Here is a 16,985-nt window from a genome sequence, read left to right as displayed (position 1 = left end):
ATTACCAGGCAACATATTCTATTATCATTTAATGGTGTTTTAACATTATTGCTTAAGTGGTTTAGTTTTCTATATATGTTGACCAAAGGGTCTGATTCTTGAAATTTTTTACTTAAAGATATTTCAAAACCATCATTAAAACCCCTCCACTACCTTAATTATAATTTAAAGATATTTTATTTTATTATATAAGTTTTACCATTATTTTTTCATGTGACATTTCAACTTTTATAGATTAAGTTACTTTGAAATAAATGTAAAGGAGTTAAAAATTCAAATTAAAAAAAAATGGAAGAACACCATCTGTAGTAAAATTTAATCTCACTTGAAATTCTCTTTTAAACATTTATCACAGTTTTAATCATTTTATATTATTATTTCCTAACTAAAAGGCTTTTGGTAAAGTAAAATAAGTTAGTTATGTCTGTAAAAGTTATAGAAATAAAAAATCTTTGTTTTTCAGACCTTTCATTGGAAGTAAAAAATCAAATAAAGATTAAAGGAAAAACAACTCCTAATGTTTAAATTACCAAAGAAAAAGGTTAGTTTAGTTTTTTAATACTTTTTAGTAAAAGTACTATAATAAATAAATCTAAACCATGAAATAAAATGTTTAAAAACAACAAAGTTAATTAAGATATTGGGAAGTTTTAATTTATAGTGTTTGAAAAGTGATTAAAAAAATTTAGTAACTATTTTTAAAGGTTGGTGGTTTAAGTCAATGTTTGGACTAAATGACCTATAAAATTCAATTAAAAGAGTTGAAAATTATGTTTAAGAATAACACTTAGTTAGCTCTACTACTAGCCAGTTTAGTCTTTTTCTAAAATTATTAAAAACTAATATAAAACTAAATCTTTTAATGCATAAAATAAAATGTGCACCCCCTTTGAAAAATATTTAGACACGCCCTTGTGTCAAACTAACAAAATTATTATAAGTTAAAGTCTAAATCTTTTTTTAATCAATTTAAATAATAGTTTTACAAATGTGTATATAGTTATGTTGAAATAAGTTATTTTAACAAATTTGGTATCTATATCTAAATAATACATTTAGTACTATAATATTGATTTGATATTTTTTATTTTACTTTTTAATTTTGAAATAAAAGAACTTAAGTCATAAGTGAAGATTTGAAAAGTTAGTTGACAATATTAAATTTACACTCTATTTTTACCAGTAGTATTTTTTATCTGGGTTAGTGTTAAAAATTTAAAAATACTAACATAATTTAATATATGTGTGGGATATAAATTGATAGCCTGCGCTTTGTATATAAAGATATAGAATCTCTCATTTTATAAAAACTCAGGCTTGTTTTCAACTGTTTGCTAAATTCAGATTAAGTAGTATTTTCACGAAAATATTAGGCTACTTCCTTGGACTTGAAAATCAGTATCTTACCAAAAGTTGTGTTTTTAAGTTAAAGTAATGACAATAATAAAAATAATAAAAATCAAGTATTCAATCTTAATTATAAAAATATTTTTTATATAATATAATGTACAGATGATTATAATAAATAAATTTCTCATAAAAAGATGTTTTTTTAGATATTAAGATCATTTTTATTTTTACGATTATTTTAAATATTGAATCTTAACTAAATAATATATGAAGTATTTAACATAATTAAAAGCTTTTATAAAGAGCTACAACTAATTTTATTCAATAAAGAAATATGTTAAAAATGATTTTAGAAAATGGATATAAAATAAGAATAATTACTTTATTGTTTTATGAACAGTAATACTGAAATGTATAAAGTAAATCTTATAAAGAAAAGTCTGTATTTAGCAAGTAGTTGGTATATGTTGGACTAGATATAAAAAAACAGTTACATATTAAGATATTTATTTAAAAAAATTGTTTTATTCAGGGTTGCCACTTTACCTAGAAACCTGGAAAATCCTTTGAAAACCTGGATTTGACAATTTAGGCAAAAAAAAACCTGGAATTTTGAACAAAATTGAAAAAAAAAAAAACCTGGAAAAATTTGGAATGTGTTTAACCATTTTCACATGTTCAGTAGTAAAATTTTGATTTGACTCAAAAAATCTACTATGTAAATAGAAAAGTTCTGTCATCATCAAAAAAATTATTTTGGTAAAAAACATACTTAAAGTAGCTTTACAGCATCTATTCAATGTTTTTATATTATTTAACAAAATTTCTTACCTTAAACTTAACATTAAACTAAAAATAGATCAAAAAATGTATACTTTTGAAAACCTGGAAGAAATTTGAAAAACCTGGAACAAAAATTGAAAAAGCGAGTGACAACCTTGATTATTCTTCAATATTAAGAAAAATTTCTTTGGTTTAGATTCTTTATTTAAGCTTAAAAGAATAAGTTATAGTTTTTTACTAATGATTTTTATAATCAGTTAGTATAACTTTTTCAAAGAGTGATGCACTTTATTTTATTTCATTCACCAATATTAAGAATAAAGAAACGAGTCATAAAAGTAATGTGTCATTAAAAATTAAAAAAGTTAAAACAGTACGTTACTTAAAATCTACGTACAGTATTAGCATTTGTAAATCACTTTACTAAAAGTATTTATATAGTATCTTTTTCAAATATGCTTTGATTCTGCTGAACTGAATAACTCTGAAAAAAAAAAAATGTATTGAGTAAGAAAAAAACAGGAAATATTGAATATAATTTGATAATTAGCAGGCTATCTATTTTTGACAGTCATTTAATGATAAATTAAAAAAAAACAAATTCTATGTATAACTTTTTCAAGGATAAAAAATTTTGATGAAATGATTGATCTTTTTGAACTGTTCATTAATGGGAGCTAATTAGGAACTTTTTACAAGTAAATTATGAAAATGAAGCTGTATTGTAGCAGAAAACATTTTATTGAATCCGTTGTAGCTAAGAGAGCAACAGTTTAAGATGTAAAGCTAAAAGAAATATTTTAAGTTCAAGTTTTTGTTATAAATTTAAATATTAATTTTATGTCTTTGTAGATAGCTATGGATATAAAAAAACTTCATTTCTATATTTCATTAGTATATTTATTATTTGATTATGAGTTTCCTATTTTCATATTTTTTACTTTCCTCACTTTCATCTAAACTAACTCGGGTAAAAAGTAAATATCTAAAATGATAGTTGATAGCATTGACTTACTTTAAAGATGTTTTACCTGTAGAACTTTTTGTTTAGCTAGTTTTTAAAAATATTTAACATTTTATGAAATTAATTTGTGGAATATAACTTTAACTGCTTTTAAAACAAAATAAAGACTTTAAAATTTTGTAGAAGTTTAGGCTGATTAAGGGTTTTTCAGGTTAGTTTGTGTTTTCTCATAAAATTCAGGCTAGTATCAATGTCTTAAAATAATTTCTAATTAAAAATTGTGTCTTTATAGACCTTAAGTTCATTTTTATAATTATTGTTATATTAAGTGATTAAGCCTAATTTAAATAACTGCAAAAAAGTTATTAGCTATTCTTAGTTCTTAGTTCTAGTTTTTCGGTTTTTTCTTAAACTAAGGCTGATATTTTGGTGAGATTTTTTAACTCAGGCATACTTTTTAGTTTCAAAATGTTTAAAAACCCTGTAAACTTTAACTATATTACTAATTTAACAAACAAAAACTACATAGTAGCAGTAAACACTTATAAATTTTATATTATACAAAGTAATTAAAGTTTAATAATATATATAAAACGTTCTTTGTTCTATTTTTTACTAGTTTTACAAAAAGTAAAATTTAAATACCTATTGCTACCACTAAGTATTTAAAGACTTCTAGCTGTTAATAAAACTTAAACAAGCTAAAACAAAAGATTTTATTGACAGTATCTATTTACCGAATTTTCACTTATAAGATAACTATGCTTTAAGATATATATTTTTATATATACATATATATATTCATTCAAATTGCTTTTTTTTTCAGGTACAGGCAACACAACACCACAGACCGGTTCCTCTTAACAAAACCTCTGAACTGTGACAGATCACTGTGCAAAATATAGCAATTTTTAACTTTCTTTTAATAGGTACTTCAAAAAGCGCTAAAATTTTGGATTTGAGTAAAAATAGTGTTTGATATTAAGTCATTCCTTTTAGGTGGTTAAAATTTTTTTAGTATCATTTTTAAAATTTCGTTAAGTTTTGGCGTTATTGCTGATAGTCTTTCAATAAGTTTTTTTAATAACAAGTTTGTTCCGCGATAGAAAGTTTCAGGTAATTTTGACCTGCCAACTGCGGTAATGAAACACTTTATTTAATTTTAGATACAAAGTCTTCATATATCATTTAAAAATATTTAAAATAAATCAAAAACCTACTTGTTAGGTATTTAGAGAATATTTTATTGTAGACTGTTAATTGAATCGGTATTCAAATTTTAATAAAGATTTAAAATAACTACAACTGATATAACTTGCATGCACTTTAGGTTTAAAGTTCTTAGTTTATAATACACAATGTTTTCTGTTCACTAGACATCTGTAGGAAACAAAAAAGATATCAAATAGTATTAAATGTTAAATGCAGCTACACGTGAACTTTTAATGTTCTAAAGTTGTTGTTCTTCGACAGTTAAAACTTTACTTTTTTATTTCTTTTGTAATTAATTTTTTTTTGTGAATCTCATTTTTATCTACATATACGTTTGTTTTTTCTTAATTTTTACAATAATTTACAGCTCTTTAAAGCTAATTAGACTTAGTATTATTTATTTACCTAATTAACTAACGATTTAACACTCAATCAACAGTAACATATTAAATTATAAATATGAATATAACAATTTACAACGAAAGCACCCACGAGGTTTTGCAAGTCAGTGTTTCGAGCAGTGATACTTTGTTGAAGTTGAAACAAGTATGCTGCGAGAAAACGTCGACTTATGACGTTCAGAAAATAGCAATTTCCAAGGATGGGAATGAAATGATAGGAAATGACAAAATGTTGAAAGAATTCAACATTGTTAACGATGACTTATTAGTACTTAACATAAAACAAAGTTTTTTAGCAAACTCCTCTTTGCCCACCAATGCAGCCGCTACGATTGACTTTTCTAATGTAAAGGTAAATATGTTAAAATAATTTGTATAGTAATAACAGTTTGCAATTTTTCGATTTTTAATTAAGTAAGTTAATCAATTTTAAGTAAGTCAATATCCAACTTTAATACTTTTTTTACTAAAACTATTTGTATAATTCTTTAATCATTTTTGTGTTTTACTAACCTCATAGTGTTAGTAATATAAATATACTAAAATAAAACAGCTTAACCGAGTGTATAAAAAGTAAAACACTTTTATTTAGTCTTTATTTTAAAAATATAAATGAGAATCATCAAAACTTTTAATAAAACAATTAAGGTTCCCGGATCAGATAAAAAAACCATGAACTCAAATCTTACAAATGTTCAGAGTAAAGTAAAGGTGGCGGAAGAAAAGGAAAAAGAGAACATCGAAGAAATGGATGTAGCTCCTGCACTTGATTTCTCCAATGTAAAGGTAACCATTTTTAAATATCTTCAATGACATGAAATAGAAGTTCTATTTTTCAATGACTAAGACTGCTAAAAGTTAATAAAATACTAAAAGTTCTTTTATTTAATCTCTAATTAAGACAGTAAATAGGCTGCTTAATTTTAATGGTCTAAGCTACTTATAACTATAGAATTTTTGGTTAGCAGTTATAAATTTTCATTGTTGATGCATGTTGTTTGATAAACGACAAAAATATCATCTCAAATTATTTGGTTTTAAGATCTGGTGTACAAAAAAACTTTTTGGCTATCGGATCGTCTTGTCCGAGACAAGACGAATGTTCAGTACAAATGAATGAGTTAAACTTTATAAAATACCAGCAGTTGAATGTTGTAACTTGTATACAAATTATTACTAATAAAAACCGGATTTAAATTTTTTAAAACATTGTCCCTAGTTATAACATTTATTTGCTGTAAAAAAAATTTAATTATGTTAAAGAACTCTGTTACTTTAACTTATTTGTCAACCTTTAAGGTTACGAATACAAAAAGAAAAATTACAAGTTCAAACGCTATGGACCTTTTGAATATTGAAAAGATGACAAATGTATTAGAACAGCGAAACGTAAATGAAAATTTTGAGCTGGCAATGGAAACTGCACCAGAAAGTTTTGGTAGCGTTGTAATGTTGTGGATTAACGTCAAAGTCAATGGATATCATTTTAAAGGTAAATTATATATGTAATAGCACATGAGTTGATATACTTATGAGTTGTATACAAAACATACTTGTTTTTCATAAAGCTTAAAAAACAAGCATAGTTAAAAATTCGTGTTCATATGTTTAAGTTTTTTTTCAATTATCTAACGCTGAAATCTTGATATGGTTTATTTTAAACACTTTTATTTACATTACTACATACTTTCGGTTTTCAGTCCAATAGTTATATTACAACTAAAAATTAAATTTTTATCTTAAATTTTAAACTAAATTATCTTTAAACTTACTAGGCATTTTTTTACTTTCAGCATTCGTTGACTCTGGAGCACAAGTGACAATAATGAGCGCAGAATGCGCAAAACGCTGCAACATCATGCGCTTACTCGACAAACGCTTCAGCGGAATGGCTCAAGGTGTCGGCACGCAAAAGATACTCGGCAAGGTTCACTTGGCCCAACTGCAGATTGAAGACATTCATCTACCCGTTTCTTTTTCAATAATGCCTGAGCAATCAATGCAACTGTTGATTGGGCTTGATATGTTACGAAGGTTGTTAAATATGTTTATTAACTTGTATCAGATAAAGAAATTACTTCACAATATTTTAAATAATTCTAGTGGTGTAAGCATTAGATTGTATAGTACGACCATAAAACTATTCATCATTCAATTATTTTTAGGTGGTAAAACAGTTTTTCTACAAATTTTATGAGTTTATTGAAAAATGCGTTATAAAAAAAAAATATAAATAACATTATTTTCAAATTATTTTTTCTTATAAAATACTCTGTCAGCCAAAATATGAAATTTTAATGTATAAAAACAATTTTTTAACAACTTTCTTCTTAAATCAAACGTTTTGATGCTCACCGTAGTTTACCTAAATTTAAATAATTTGTTCCATATTTTACAAGTTTGTTTTTTTAATTACTGAGCTTATAAATCACAGACATCAGTGTTCAATCAATTTGAAGGACAACTGCCTTTCGATTATAACATCCCACGGAGTGACAAACACCCCGTTTCTTGCTGAAGCTGAAATTCCGAAAAGACAAAGTATAGGACAAGCCGAAGATTTAACAAAACAACAAGAACAACCCAAGAGTTCGAGTGCTTTTTCTGAACAAACAGTAGGACTTGTTGTATTTAAAAGATAAATAAACAGTAAGATTTATAAATTGAAATAAAGTTTGCCTTTACTTTTTAAACAAAAATTAAGAACGCTACAATAAACGTTTTAGCTTAACAGCTATATTTGTCTCAGCTAAAAAGCTTTTTTGGTAAAGTTAAGTAAAGTTTGTTTTTGTTTTTAAGAGTTGTTATAATTTTTTAAATTGTTTCCTGTTTGTTTTGCGAGACAAAACTCTCAAACTTTGTGATATAAAACTACAATACGTTATAATGTTTAGATGGTTTTTAAAGTTGTACACATAGTTTAAATCAACCAAAAACAGACGTGTAAAAGGAAAATATGTATTATTTATAATTTCATTAGTTCTAGCTTTTTATTTCATATCTTATTATTTTTACATTGTAACCAAGGTTTCAACCAAGGAGGCTTCGCCTGAAGATAAGAAAAAATCATGTGAAGCTCTGACAGACTCGGCTGGTGACTCGCCATCTGCTGAAACCAGTAAATACGTTGACGAGGAGAAACTGAAGCAAATAACTAACATGGGTTTCTCTCGATCCAGTGCAATAAAAGAACTGAAGGAATGCGCAGGAAACGTGCAAAATGCCATCATTTCCCTTCTTAACAAGTCTAGTATGTCTTAAAAGCTCTTGTTTAGCTCAAGCTAACATAAAGTTTTGATTATACAGTTTGTTTCATAAGACAACATGCTTTTGGTAGTCTAATACTGAAAGCTTGACGTCTGATGTTCAAAGTGATATGACCGAAACTTCAGTTAGAAAACTTGAGCTTAACTTATTGCACACAAAAGTCCAGGCTTCGGCTCTGATGACTTTCGCTGGCTTTTTCTAATAGCTTTTTTTAAACAATAGTTTTAGGTAGTTTTTGTCAATGTGTAATAAACCGACTTTAAATAGAAATTTTATTATTAGTTTTTCATTTTAAATTAGTTAATGCCATATTAATATCAAAAATTCAGTGAAAAGACGTAGTTTAGAAATCTACTTAATTAAGGGCTGTTTATCTACACCTATTATATGAGTAATGAGCAAACTAACAACGTCCAATGAAAACATATATCTTTTTGATTGTACAGTCCATTTCGAATAAAATAAAAGTATAATCATTTGGTGTTACGTAAAACAACTAAAAATGAAGAATCACCTAAAGCATTTCTTTAGTACGTACTTCCTGTTGAGTAAACATTTTTTGTTCAAAAACGATAAGAATAAAATGAAAGCTCGTATCATTTTGATTTCATAAAAAACTTTGTTAATAACAAATAGAACTTAACAAACGAACTTTTATTTAAGTACTAAAATGCTAAATAAATTTAAAAGAAAACTAAATAATAAATAAAACGTACAAAACATTTTAATAATAAGCAATAGATTCCTAGGAATTTAATGACAAAAAAGATTAATCTAAATATCTCATGATAATATGTTGCTTAAAATTTTAAAGTAGTTTGCTAAGAGAAGTTAATCCAATGTGACGCATTTATTAAAACTTTGTATAAATCTGATTTGGTCTCAATTTTAAATTGTCCTTTGTTTTTTAATTTAAAAAAATTAACTAATACATATTTAATATTTTTCAATGGTATTCGTTGATACGAAAAATATATACTTAATTACTTAAACAGTTACTTTATTAACGGAAAAATTATAAATACAAGACATTTTATAAACTTTTAACAATATATAGTTTTCAAATCCATTATCTTTCGAATTATTTAATACTATGGCAACCCTGTTTGTAATTCTGCAAAACGTTTTAATAACAAATTAAAACAATCGCATATTGCTTTTTGATATTTTTGAAATCCATAAAACTACCAATAGGTACACCACAGTTTGTAATGAGCAGTAAATATAAAAATCTTTAGTTTTATTAACGAAATATTTTAAACTTTGACTAAATGTTCTGGGGTCTTGAATTCGAAACTTGCACTAAATTTTCTTGGGATTTGTAATGAAGCGTTAGAAGAAATGGGTTGTTAACATAACAATCTACGGACTGCAAAGATTTACTTTTGCAAGATTGAGCTGGTGGCTCTTGTTTTTTTTTAATTTACTGGATCCGAAGCCGGCAAGATCTTAGCTTTGAAAAAACTATAAATTAGCTATAGAATAAAACACTGAAGCCTTAAATAAATTGACTTTTTACAAACTCACTTTATTTAGGCTAGTTTTAGTTTCAAAAAGTAATAATAATGACTTCAATTCTATAAAATCAAGGACAATTTTATAATATTACATCTTAAAAACTTACTTAGAATGTTTCAATATTTTGTGAACATTCAGACCAAAGTGTAAAAGTAATGCTGATTTTACTTGCAGTTTCATTGTTTTGAATGTTAAGAATGTAAGGTAAGTCGTATATAATGATATTGCTGACAAAATAATCATATAAAGAAGTGGAAAAGTGCTGTGCAAGTCAAGCACAGTATTAACAATAAGACACTTTTTGTTTAGAGTTATTACAGTAGACAATTATGTGTTTATAAAAGTTTTTAGTATCTTTTTCAGATTTAAATAGCTTTGTAAGAGCTGTTTACTAATTAATGTTGCTATAAAAATATAGTTTGGTACAAAGTGCATATTAAAACAACATAGAGATAGTGAAAGTCACTAAATTGATTTTTACTACTACTTATAACATTGTAGGGACTTACTTATAAACTAATATCTCTTAAATGGTAGGAGCTACTTACTACTACATAAAAACTAGGCACAGATGTATATGGATAATTTAAAGAAATCAGCTAAACAAATATTAAGAAACTTCATACTATTTAAGTATAATTTGATAAATTTTAAACGGTTTTTTATTTCCAGTGTCCAAGACAATAAAAACTTCTTTGTTTAGACAGTAAACTTTTAAATTTTTAGTAAGAACAAAATTATTTAAAAAAATACAATATTACTTCTACTGTCTTTTAAAAAATGAACAAAAATCACTTTTGTTTCACAAGTACTTTCTTTTATTTTAAACATTTTAAGTGATAAACGGCTGAAAAAATACACACAACTGTTAGTAACAAGTTTATAAAGTAAACAAAATAAAGTTTATAAATTTGTTACTGTTAACTGTGTATATAGTTTCAGCCGTTTTTCAGCCGTTTTTTTTTACAATAATTTGTTCTTATCTAAGCATAATATACTTATAAAAATCTCTAAAAATTATCAATAGTTATTAGTTATTAAAGCTTAGCAAACCTATTATGAAAATCTGGAGTAAAATATTAATAGTAAAATTTAAGAGATTATAAAAAAGTTTTACTTGTGTAAACAAAATACTTTATATTAAGCAGTTAACACAAAACAGATAAGAAATAAAATTCAAAGCACACACGCTTATATAAACTATCTGCGAATATATATACATGCAGACAATATTTGATTGGTTTAACTTTCACGTGTTGCATTCTCATTGGCTCATTTTAATTTCATGTGGTGTGAAGATGCAAGTACGAGTAACAAGAAATGTCTTCTTTTGAATCTCTGATCGTACAGTCTGCTTGAATAACCGCATGCTACATACATTATTAACACGATTGTTCAACGAATTATCAAGTTAAATTTAATAACCTTTACAGTTTGAAAACTTTTATTGTTTATTAATAGTAAGACAATGCTAAATAAATTCTATGAAATAAAGAGAATACACAAGCTTAAATGTTCGAAATCATAATTCAGTTTTTCTTAGTTTTATAATTGTCGAATACAGCTTAAAAAATATTTGAATTTTGAATTTTGTTAATATAAGCTTATAAAAAAGTTTATAGATTAAAATTCTTCCGAAATTAAATAAAAAAATCTTAATCAACAAAAACAAATTACTTTGCTTCACACCAATTTCAATAATAGTTATCGAATACTTTACAATGGCATCTTAGAATCAAGTTGATCATACTGCGGAGGGCTTGTATAAGTCATGGGTTCTACACTTGAAGCTTGATGATTTGGTTGAACATTTGTCATCAGTTGTTGTTGCTGATTGACTAAAAAAGTTTGACTTTCTTGAGGATAATTAAAAGTACCTAATACGTTTAGGTAATGTAAATAAATTAATATTATTTTTCTGAACACGTTAGACTTAGTAATTAAATAGTTAGATTTTAAATAAAAGCAAGCTTATTAAAAAAAAAAACGCATTTGAGTAAAAACAATATGCTTGAAATTTTTTTTTGATTAAACAAAAACAAAATGAATCATAACTTTTGAATTTTATTTATCAAATACTTTAAGATTGTAAGTTTAAAAAAAATTCATTTACTAGTTGTAGATAACAAATGCATGCATTAAATAACACAGCAACTTTAAAACTTAATCTTAGTTCTTTTAGAATAATTTTACAACAACCATTTCTAAAAGCTTACATAACAAAATTAACGACTATAATAAAATTAATTTTAACAAGAAAAAAATTAAAAGCCGTTATACCTTGTGTAGGTTGGTAGTTTACTTGTTGATTCGGATTATAAGGTACATATACCACTCTTTGTTCAACTGATTTCCTTGACTGTGTTTTTTTTGTTTCATATGAAAAAATAGACTTTAATTAGCTCAAGCATAAGTTTTAATAAATATCTAGCAAGATACTGATAAAAATTTTAATTACTTAATGGTATAAATATTTAATTAGATTTTTAATAACAATAAATTTGCACACTTTGATTTATAGTTTGTTTATAAAATATTAATTACTTTTTATTAATCAGATTGAGAACTTTAAGTCATAAAGCTTTTGTGTTTAATAGTTTTAAGTTTAAATATTAATAATTAAAATAATAACCCATTAAAAGTTGAGTTGCAGTATTAAAACGGTTTTTAAACTGACTGACTCCGACAAACTTAAGTTACTATTTACATGTTTGTAGTTTTAATTATTTTACTATATTAACTATATGTGAGTTTTATAAATAGAACGTTATCAAAAAATATTAAACCAAAGTATATAAATATAGCTGTTCTTAATATCAACTATGATTTTACTTTTTTCATTAGTTTAATTACTACCTTGAGTTATTAAGTTTTTTTTTGTGGAATTCAAACCATGCTAGAAATATACTTAAACATATTTTTTCATAACCTTTAACACAGCTTAACTTTCTAAGAAATTTGCAATTTATTGTAATTAAAATTTAATTGTTATTGAAATATAAACATTGTATAGATCATTCAGTTTACATAATAATACTATATAATAAGAAGATATATACTTACATACATATAAACATAAATTTTAAGGAAGTTTGTTTTTTTGTTAAACGTAAAATAAATATAAAGTTAATAAATAAGAAACAAGTTTTAAAGTTTATTAATAGTTTTATACAACTGTTAGTTGTAATCTATGTTATCAAATTGCTTATCATGACATGAGTTCGATTTATCGTGGTCTTATGATAGCGCGTCAAAATGCGTCAGCTTGAATTTTTGATGAAAGCTTTTTTTTGTTATGTAATTTAGTAGCTTAAAAGTGAAAAACATGCCTTAAACAACAGTACTTACAAAATATAAAACTAAAAGGACACAAATGTAAAATTATAAGAAAACTGCACTAGCCAGATATTAAAACTTGTTTCTTGCTAAAATTAATTAAAATTTTATTAAAAGTGTTTACAATTTTTATAATAGCAGATCAAAGAAATAACTTAAAAAAAAATTATAGAATGAAAGTTTTAAGCTGATAGTAGTAAATTAATATTAATAAATAAACTGTTATAATAATACAAATTTTACCTGTCTACAGCAGCAGGATTTACACAGACAGCAGCTATAAGCAGAAGAAATTATTAATAAAATGAAGTTTAAACCAGTGGTGCCCATTATGGCTACTTGCAGTCTATATTTTGAAGTTGATGCATAAACTTCCTAAAATAAAATTTTTTAGTATTAGGCTTTAAAAACGTATTTATTTTTAGTGGCAGTTAAGTTTTTAGATAAACTTTGCATAGAGTGGACTATAAAATAACATGAGCGTACAAATGTATTTAGTTAATAATTAGTATAGAAATATTAACGCCTTCTTTATTTTAAACTATTGTAAAATTCCGCTGGCTACTTGTTTTTTTTTAGCTTACTTAAAAGTATTATTATTATTGTTATTGTAAACTTATTTTCCATATGATGGACCTAGGCATCAAAACCTAGGCCACTTAAACAGAAAGACACATAACAAAACAAAAAATAAAATTACACAAAAAATTCATTTTTTTTTAAACAAGTATAAAAACATTTTTTAATATAATATACATAAAATTTATATACTAACATAAAAAGCAAAATTTTAAGCCACTAACTTATAGTTATTTAGTACTACTTATTTATGTAGAACGACGAACATAAAATACTTAAATGCATTTACTAACAACATAAATAAAAATCTAAATAACAGTATTTTAAATGGTAATTGTATTATATTTATCTTTTAAATTAACTTTTCAAACTAGTTTATTAGTTTTCAATGAAAATTAAAAAAAAAATGTGCATAATTTTGTCACAGGTACAAGTTTTGGGTAAGTAATATAAATGTTACAACTACAAGTTTTTTATAATTCGCAAACTAAAACAGTTAAGTACCCAAAACAAATCAAAATCATATCAAAAATAAGATATCTTTATTCTTTATACAAAACTGTTGCTATTCTAGGTACAATACATGAGTTTTTAGCAACGAAACAACTAACCCATCTATAAACAACAGTTAAGATAGATTGAATTACGATTAGAACAAACGACATGACAGCTCCTGCGATACTAAACCCCATCAATAGTCCGTTCTAGAACATTTTATTTTGATTTCAAAAATATGGTTTTACTAAAAAAAATACGCTTTGAACACTTTTATCTAAGTCTAACTTTGTGTTTTTGATTTATTAAAACTTATATTTTTTATGTGGTAAAACAATCGGAAAAATATACTGTAAATAAATTCTTTGCACTAATGCTTTTATTCATCATATTCTATTCTAAATCATTGTTTTACTACAAACAACTTTTTTTTTTACATAATTCATTTATTAACTTTTTTAAACCTTTAAAGCTAAAATTAAAATTACTCTATGCGTTAATCAAAAATAGGAAATATCTGTTTGTTAATATTTCATTAACCGAACAATATAAACAATTAATATTTTTTTATAAACATACCTTCTTTTGAGATGATGACTTAGATCCAGCAAAAACTCCGAAAACCCCGGCAAGAAAAGGCTGAATAATAATAAAATATTATCTGTTATTAAAAGTATAAGAATGTAAAAGAACTAGTGTTGGATTATTTTTTAAAAACCAACTGTTATTTTATAGATAATCTGGTTGAAATATTTATTCTGAATCCTAGTCTGAACCATTTTTAAATCAGTTCAGTAACCTGCCACCTGCGACCACGCAATTCCAAGGTACGAAGTACCGGTATGGCACGTATTTTTATTTAAAAAGCTTTGTGTTCAAAATATAATTTTTATTTGCTTTGAAATTAAAAGAAAACAAGCTTTTAATTAGTTATAAAAAAGTATCAACTTAAAAATCAAATTGCACTAATTCGAATTTAGTCAAAACTAAAGGAGCCATAAAATATGTTATAAACTTACAAACTGTATATCAAATCCAATATTTTAAACCAACATATTACAATTTTTTGTAACGAAAATAACGAACGATGCAGTTTAAATTTGCGATTTTTATTCCTAAGTTATAATCCATGATTATAACATAGGATTAAAAAATGCTTAAAAATTCATAAAAATTTAGATAAGAGATAACAATGAAGAGTGCAGTTAATATATACATGCCCAATGATTGCAACATAAATGTAAAAAGTTTATAAAATAGCGATATTAACAAAATTAAAAAACCTTGCAATTGAGATTCATTTAGAATCAGAAGCTTTTGAAAACATGTCTGTTAGTGTAGCTTGTAGTTTGGTTTTAACAGTAGTTTTTGTTTTTAAATTTTAGAACCCTAAACTAGTTTTTTAGAATTTACACAATTTGATAACAGCGCGATCAATGTTTTCATAAATATAATATTGTACACTTTAGTGGCTTTGAATATGTTTGCTTTTGTATAAACTTTTTATATATCATATGGCTTTTTATAGACCAAAGTTTACTAAATACGCACTGCCGGTTTAGTACGAACTTTTGCACTGGGTTCAAAGTGAGTACTTAGGTGGTGACAGGTTACTGTACATAAAGTTTTTTACTGGCTAATTATTAAAAACTAGTGAACACTGCACCAATCTAAAAACTATCAAATTTCTTAGAAACTTAGACGACTTTATTCCAACAAGTTTTAATATTTGAAAATTGTAAGTTTAAAATCATGGTTCAAGTTTAGTTGGAACCAGGGACGTAGCTTGGTACAAAACTGCTGCGCTTAAATTTTTTTAGTTAGTACTTTATCGAAAACTCACATCAGTGTTTCTTTTTAAGTATGAACCATAAGTGTTACTAATAAGAAAACTGAAACGCTGTAGCTACGTCTCTGGATGCAGTTAAAGTTGAATAAAAGCAGTGAAAAAGTTTCCACTTAATAAGATAAGCAAGTTTATCTATTTTATAAACTAGAATAACCTGACATCTTAGTGGGTTATAAACAAATATATTTTTTTATCAAAAGCCTACAATAAAAAGCGGAATATAGAAGTCACTGACTTCTAATTCTGACTCGTTTTAAATAAAAGGCCAACCTGTTAGATAAAATGCATAAACATATTCTGTTGTCATTAATATATCTATGATTTACAAAATAGCCTTAAAAATAAGCTTTAGTAAACAAGAAAATTTTTAAGTAAACATGTATAAATCAACCAAAATATAGGCTATACTATGTATAACGTACTAAAATAAACAAGGTTTTTGTTATAAAAACTAACTAAAGCAGAGCACCAGATACCAGCTCCCCAGGAAACATAAGGATAGCAATGAGTTACTGCTTTAGAATAACCGTAGTCATAGTAGCTTACCTTTCTGCAAGCTTCAATTGCAACTTCAGCTGTGCTCATGCAAAACACAACAGCAGATAGAAGTATTGTTGTAAACTGCGATGAACAAAAATGTCAATAAATAATAAAAAAAAAAATTCAAAAAATATTTACACAATTAATTTTATGATGTATTTTAATTTTTTTGATTAGTACTGATGTAACTATTTCTAACCCCAAGACCTCGAACTGTGGTTTTAAAGTACTTTGTGTTTTTATTTTCACTAATTTCAGTAGCTTGGTTGCTTTGAATTGAAGGCATTTGAATTCGGGCGCTTGGTATAACTTCTTGGGGTTGCATTGTCACTAGTCTTATTGTTTTTGTTTAAATTTCAAATACTATTTTTTTAAACTTTGAATGAACTAATTAGCTACAATATTTATTAGTTTCTTCGCTAAACTGATTTTCAAGCTTATTAAACTTTCTAACGCTTATTTAAGCTAAAACAAAAACAATATTAGCTTTTACTGTAAGATATTTACTATAAGATATTAATTATATAGTAATCGATGATTTAGATTACATTTATTTTCTTAGTCTTGTAAGTTAGTAATTTTTTAGTAGTGGAAAAAACGTACATAAGTGTAAGAAATCAAAGACTAAAACAACAATTTTAGGTTGATCATTTTATAATTTTCTTATACTTTTTTTGTTTACTTTGTCTAA

General features: G+C 25.3%; 2 protein-coding genes across 3 annotated transcripts; one reads left to right on the top strand and one right to left on the bottom strand.

Moving 5' to 3' along the window:
* Window positions 1-4,768: 4,768 nt before the first annotated feature.
* On the top strand, window positions 4,769-7,971 carry LOC145836510 (uncharacterized). The gene is made up of 6 exons (XM_082944305.1): window positions 4,769-5,062; window positions 5,410-5,496; window positions 6,010-6,202; window positions 6,504-6,744; window positions 7,145-7,337; window positions 7,738-7,971. The coding sequence occupies exons 1-6, from the start codon at window positions 4,769-4,771 to the stop codon at window positions 7,969-7,971; spliced, it is 1,242 nt and encodes a 413-aa protein (XP_082800431.1).
* Window positions 7,972-10,279: 2,308 nt separating this feature from the next.
* Window positions 10,280-16,707, bottom strand: LOC145836068 (uncharacterized). Of its 2 annotated transcripts, none has more exons than XM_082943866.1 (8): window positions 16,494-16,707; window positions 16,301-16,375; window positions 14,485-14,544; window positions 14,022-14,114; window positions 13,075-13,206; window positions 11,776-11,854; window positions 11,173-11,333; window positions 10,280-10,865 (listed from the first exon to the last, which is right to left on the bottom strand). In XM_082943866.1, exons 1-7 carry the CDS (start codon window positions 16,617-16,619, stop codon window positions 11,212-11,214), a joined length of 687 nt encoding a protein of 228 aa, XP_082799992.1. In that variant the 5' UTR covers window positions 16,620-16,707; the 3' UTR covers window positions 10,280-10,865; window positions 11,173-11,211. The 2 variants fall into 2 exon arrangements, with proteins under 2 accessions (XP_082799992.1, XP_082799991.1); XM_082943865.1 differs by having other exon boundaries at window positions 10,284-10,865; window positions 16,211-16,375.
* Window positions 16,708-16,985: the final 278 nt, after the last annotated feature.

The sequence above is a fragment of the Thalia democratica genome, chromosome 5 (genome assembly GCF_965202585.1).
Source record: "Thalia democratica chromosome 5, ktThaDemo2.hap1.1, whole genome shotgun sequence".
NCBI lineage: Eukaryota > Metazoa > Chordata > Thaliacea > Salpida > Salpidae > Thalia > Thalia democratica.
This window is presented reverse-complemented; position numbering and strand designations above follow the sequence as displayed.